At 55.3% G+C, this 6,236-nt stretch overlaps 1 protein-coding gene across 1 annotated transcript; it reads left to right on the plus strand.

Annotated features, from left to right (window-relative positions):
* The first annotated feature begins 1,865 nt into the window (after positions 1 to 1,865).
* On the plus strand, positions 1,866 to 5,643 carry LOC129848865 (collagen alpha-2(I) chain-like). The gene is made up of 2 exons (XM_055915960.1): positions 1,866 to 1,889; positions 2,917 to 5,643. Exons 1-2 carry the CDS (start codon positions 1,866 to 1,868, stop codon positions 5,641 to 5,643), a joined length of 2,751 nt encoding a protein of 916 aa, XP_055771935.1.
* The last annotated feature ends 593 nt before the right edge of the window (positions 5,644 to 6,236 follow it).

The raw sequence follows: 6,236 nt of genomic DNA on the forward strand, positions 1-6,236 counted from the left end.
CTCAGCAGAGATACAGTTCCCCTTAGACAGACCCCCCTCAGCAGAGATTCAGTTCCCCTTAGACAGACCACCCTCAGCAGAGATACAGTTCCCCTTAGACAGACCACTCTCAGCAGAGATACAGTTCCCCTTAGACAGACCACCCTCAGCAGAGATACAGTTCCCCTTAGACAGACCACCCTCAGCAGAGATACAGTTCCCCTTAGACAGACCACCCTCAGCAGAGATACAGTTCCCCTTAGACAGACCACCCTCAACAGAGATACAGTTCCCCTTAGACAGACCACTCTCAGCAGAGATACAGTTCCCCTTAGACAGACCACTCTCAGCAGAGATACAGTTCCCCTTAGACAGACCACCCTCAGCAGAGATACAGTTCCCCTTAGACAGACCACCCTCAGCAGAGATACAGTTCCCCTTAGACAGACCACCCTCAGCAGAGATACAGTTCCCCTTAGACAGACCACTCTCAGCAGAGATACAGTTCCCCTTAGACAGACCACCCTCAGCAGAGATACAGTTCCCCTTAGACAGACCACCCTCAGCAGAGATACAGTTCCCCTTAGACAGACCACTCTCAGCAGAGATACAGTTCCCCTTAGACAGACCACTCTCAGCAGAGATACAGTTCCCCTTAGACAGACCACCCTCAGCAGAGATACAGTTCCCCTTAGACAGACCACTCTCAGCAGAGATACAGTTCCCCTTAGACAGACCACCCTCAGCAGAGATACAGTTCCCCTTAGACAGACCACTCTCAGCAGAGATACAGTTCCCCTTAGACAGACCACCCTCAGCAGAGATACAGTTCCCCTTAGACAGACCACTCTCAGCAGAGATACAGTTCCCCTTAGACAGACCACCCTCAGCAGAGATACAGTTCCCCTTAGACAGACCACCCTCAGCAGAGATACAGTTCCCCTTAGACAGACCACTCTCAGCAGAGATACAGTTCCCCTTAGACAGACCACCCTCAGCAGAGATACAGTTCCCCTTAGACAGACCACCCTCAGCAGAGATACAGTTCCCCTTAGACAGACCACTCTCAGCAGAGATACAGTTCCCTTAGACAGACCACTCTCAGCAGAGATACAGTTCCCCTTAGACAGACCACCCTCAGCAGAGATACAGTTCCCCTTAGACAGACCACCCTCAGCAGAGATACAGTTCCCCTTAGACAGACCACTCTCAGCAGAGATACAGTTCCCTTAGACAGACCACTCTCAGCAGAGATACAGTTCCCCTTAGACAGACCACCCTCAGCAGAGATACAGCTCTCTGCCTCCCTGCCAAGCCGTGTCCCTGGCATCACTTGCCTCGCTTCTTTAACCATGAACAACCGAGAAAAACAATCGCAGTAAACTCTGCCCTGTCTGCCTCCCTGTTGCCTCCGATGGGACTGAACAGAACCTGACTGTCCATTTTGGTGAAGTTTTGAAGGCTGAAATGGGCTACAGATGCTAAATAAACTAAGTGGGAACTAGGGGAAAGGTGGTGTGTGTGTGTGTGTGTGTGTGTGTGTGTGTGTGTGTGTGTGTGTGTGTGTGTGTGTGTGTGTGTGTGTGTGTGTGTGTGTGTGTGTGTGTGTGTGTGTGTGTGTGTGTGTGTGTGTGTGAAAGGTGGTTGTTTCTGACTGAGGCAGTACACATTGATCTGATTCATACACAAGGTCTGCTTTGATTACTGCCACGTTTAATCAGCAACATCAGTCATCCATGTTGTTAACATATTATTGTTTACACAAAATCAAAGTTGGGTGGGCTGACTATTGTAGTGTTAGTGATTGCAGCTCCGCTTCTCTTCCTACTTCCAATACAGTATTTTCATTGAGATCTTTCCAATGAGGCCTTCAAATGAGAGCAACAATGTGCTGCTTTATGTGGGATAATGTATGTTTTATAATATAACGTTAATCAAATCGTTACCAAATGTTTTCCTAGAAAGTCAGCTCACTAGAGGCTGATACAACCTCACGCGGCCGGTGACAGAGTCTACTCCAGTTCATGTTGGACTGCTCACGTGTTCTCTCTAAATCCTTTTCCAGAGTGGTTTTCCATACCACCCAGGCCCTGTGTGTCCCTTACTGATTTCCTCTGGTGAAAAATAGCTGCTACGGTACCTGGGACAGAAAGAAGGGTTACGTCCCAGAATGTGTGTGTGTGTTACGTCCCAGAATGATCTGCTTGGCCCAACTGCAATTTTAGAAGGAGACAGGGAGGTGTGTGCTGATTCAGGGGATGCAGTGCAGGAGGTGGATGTTCCCATTAAAGCAGCAATCAGCAGTTGAAACAATAACAAAGCAGATCCCAACCACTGTTTAGGTAAAAAGCTGAGGGATGGGACTGGAAAAATAGAACCACTCTCAAATTCATAGACAGGGCTATGGACTGACCATCGACGATAACAAAATTATAGTTTTAACCATGTTTGGAGGCTAAATAGAGTTTGTTTACAATTAAGTAAAACAAGCTTATATCTTTGGTTCTGATGGGGTACGACAGTTGAACTAAACTCATGAGGCATTTATAAGTTATATTCTTCAAGAATCAATGGGTAAATATTATTAATTTCTAAGTCCAAAATTGGATGTACCAACTGCATATTGCCCCATTAAGAGCTACTGCTGCTCTGAGAGGGGAGGAGGGTTGGAGTGTCACCTCTGTCTCTCTCATTCTTCCGTTCTCTCTTTTTATCTCCCCTTTCTCCCCCCCCCTCCCTCCCTCCCTCCCTCCCTCCCTCCCTCCCTCCCTCCCTCCCTCCCTCCCTCCTTCTCTCCTTCTCTCCCTCCCTCCCTCCCTCCCTCCCTCCCTCCCTCCCTCCCTCCTTCCATCCCCAACGTGGCCTTTATCTGGCCTGTTCCATTAGACCAGACTTGTGTTGAACATAATATAAGTGCTCTGCTACTGCTGTTCTCAGGAGGCTGGTGAGGCTGGTGAGGATGGTGAGGCGGGTGAGGCGGGTGAGGCTGGTGAGGCGGGTGTGGCGGGTGTGGCTGGTGAGGCGGGTGAGGCGGGTGAGGCTGGTGAGGCGGGTGTGGCTGGTGAGGCTGGTGAGGCGGGTGAGGCTGGTGAGGCTGGTGAGGCGGGTGAGGCTGGTGAGGCGGGTGAGGCTGGTGAGGCGGGTGTGGCTGGTGAGGCTGGTGAGGCTGGTGAGGCGGGTGAGGCGGGTGAGGCTGGTGAGGCTGGTGAGGCTGGTGAGGCGGGTGAGGCGGGTGAGGCGGGTGAGGCGGGTGAGGCTGGTGAGGCGGGTGAGGCGGGTGAGACTGGTGAGGCGGGTGTGGCTGGTGAGGCTGGTGAGACTGGTGAGACTGGTGAGACTGGTGTGGCGGGTGAAGCTGGGGTGACTGGTGAGACTGGTGAGGCTGAGGCGGCTGGTGAGACTGGGGAGACTGGTGAGGCGGGTGAAGCTGGGGTGACTGGTGAGACTGGGGAGACTGGTGAGGCTGGTGTGGCTGGTGAGGCTGGTGTGGCGGGTGAAGCTGGGGTGACTGGTGAGACTGGTGAGGCTGAGGCGGCTGGTGAGACTGGTGAGACTGGTGAGGCGGGTGAAGCTGGGGTGACTGGTGAGACTGGGGAGACTGGTGAGGCTGGTGTGGCTGGTGAGGCTGGTGTGGCGGGTGAAGCTGGGGTGACTGGTGAGACTGGTGAGGCTGAGGCGGCTGGTGAGACTGGTGTGACTGGTGAGGCGGGTGAAGCTGGGGTGACTGGTGAGACTGGGGAGACTGGTGAGGCTGGTGTGGCTGGTGAGGCTGGTGTGGCGGGTGAAGCTGGGGTGACTGGTGAGACTGGTGAGGCTGAGGCGGCTGGTGAGACTGGTGAGACTGGTGAGGCGGGTGAAGCTGGGGTGACTGGTGAGGCTGGTGAGGCGGGTGAAGCTGGGGTGACTGGTGAGACTGGTGAGGCGGGTGAAGCTGGGGTGACTGGTGAGACTGGTGAGGCGGGTGAAGCTGGGGTGACTGGTGAGACTGGTGAGGCTGAGGCGGCTGGTGAGACTGGTGAGACTGGTGAGGCGGGTGAAGCTGGGGTGACTGGTGAGACTGGGGAGACTGGTGAGGCTGGTGTGGCTGGTGAGGCTTGGGAGACTGGTGTGGCGGGTGAAGCTGGGGTGACTGGTGAGACTGGTGAGGCTGAGGCGGCTGGTGAGACTGATGAGACTGGTGAGGCGGGTGAAGCTGGGGTGACTGGTGAGACTGGGGAGACTGGTGAGGCTGGTGTGGCTGGTGAGGCTGGTGTGGCGGGTGAAGCTGGGGTGACTGGTGAGACTGGTGAGGCTGAGGCGGCTGGTGAGACTGGTGAGACTGGTGAGGCGGGTGAAGCTGGGGTGACTGGTGAGACTGGGGAGACTGGTGAGGCTGGTGTGGCTGGTGAGGCTGGTGTGGCGGGTGAAGCTGGGGTGACTGGTGAGACTGGTGAGGCTGAGGCGGCTGGTGAGACTGGTGAGACTGGTGAGGCGGGTGAAGCTGGGGTGACTGGTGAGACTGGGGAGACTGGTGAGGCTGGTGTGGCTGGTGAGGCTGGTGTGGCGGGTGAAGCTGGGGTGACTGGTGAGACTGGTGAGGCTGAGGCGGCTGGTGAGACTGGTGAGACTGGTGAGGCGGGTGAAGCTGGGGTGACTGGTGAGACTGGGGAGACTGGTGAGGCTGGTGTGGCTGGTGAGGCTGGTGAGGCGGGTGAAGCTGGGGTGACTGGTGAGGCTGGTGAGGCGGGTGAAGCTGGGGTGACTGGTGAGACTGGTGAGGCGGGTGAAGCTGGGGTGACTGGTGAGACTGGTGAGGCGGGTGAAGCTGGGGTGACTGGTGAGACTGGTGAGGCTGAGGCGGCTGGTGAGACTGGTGAGACTGGTGAGGCGGGTGAAGCTGGGGTGACTGGTGAGGCTGGTGAGGCGGGTGAAGCTGGGGTGACTGGTGAGACTGGTGAGGCGGGTGAAGCTGGGGTGACTGGTGAGACTGGTGAGGCGGGTGAAGCTGGGGTGACTGGTGAGGCTGGTGAGGCGGGTGAAGCTGGGGAGACTAGGGAGACTAGTGAGGCGGGTGAAGCTGGGGTGACTGGTGAGACTGGTGCGTGTGGTGAGGCTGGTGAGGCTGAGGCAGCTGGTGAGACTGGTGAGTCTGGGGAGGCTGGTGATGCTGGTGAGACTGGTGAGGCTGGTGAGGCTGAGGCGGCTGGTGAGGCTTGGGAGACTGGTGAGACGGGTGAAGCTGGGGAGACTGGTGAGACTGGTGAGGCGGGTGAGACTGGTGAGTCTGGGGAGGATGGTGAGGCTGGTGATGCTGGTGAGACTGGTGAGGCTGGTGAGGCTGAGGCTGCTGGTGAGACTGGTGAGTCTGGGGAGGATGGTGAGGCTGGTGATGCTGGTGAGACTGGTGAGGCTGGTGAGGCTGAGGCTGCTGGTGAGACTGGTGCGTGTGGTGAGGCTGGTGAGGCTGAGGCAGCTGGTGAGACTGGTGAGTCTGGGGAGGCTGGTGATGCTGGTGAGACTGGTGAGGCTGGTGAGGCTGAGGCGGCTGGTGAGGCTGGGGAGACTGGTGAGGCTGGTGAAGCTGGGGAGACTGGTGAGGCTGGTGAAGCTGGTGAAGCTGGTGAGTCTGGTGAGGCTGGGGCGGCTGGGGAGACTGGTGAAGCTGGTGAGGCGGGTGAGATTTGAGCGGCTGGAGAGGATGGGGAGGCTAGTGAGACTGGGGAGCCTGGCGAGGCGGGTGAGATTTGAGCGGCTGGGGAGGATGGGGAGGCTAGTGAGACTGGGGAGCCTGGCAAGGCTAGTAGTAGTGGTAGTGACTGGTTATAGTAGTGGTAGTGTCTCCTGTAGTAATGGTGGTGACTGGTTATAGTTATAGTAGTGGTAGTGTCTACAGTAGTAATGGTGGTGACTGGTTATAGTAGTGGTTGTGTCTCCAGTAGTAATGGTAGTGACTGGTTATAGTTATAGTAGTGGTAGTGTCTACAGTAGTAATGGTGGTGACTGGTTATAGTAGTGGTAGTGTCTCCTGTAGTAATGGTAGTGACTGGTTATAGTAGTGGTAGTGTCTACAGTAGTAATGGTAGTGACTGGTTATAGTTATAGTAGTGGTAGTGTCTCCAGTAGTAATGGTAGTGACTGGTTATAGTTATAGTAGTGGTAGTGTCTCCAGTAGTAATGGTAGTGACTGGTTATAGTTATAGTAGTGTTAGTGTCTACAGTAGTAATGGTAGTGACTGGTTATAGTTATAGTAGTGGTAGTGTCTACAGTAGTAATGGTA

This window comes from Salvelinus fontinalis, unplaced genomic scaffold (genome assembly GCF_029448725.1).
Source record: "Salvelinus fontinalis isolate EN_2023a unplaced genomic scaffold, ASM2944872v1 scaffold_1241, whole genome shotgun sequence".
In the NCBI taxonomy this organism is placed as follows: Eukaryota; Metazoa; Chordata; class Actinopteri; order Salmoniformes; family Salmonidae; genus Salvelinus; species Salvelinus fontinalis.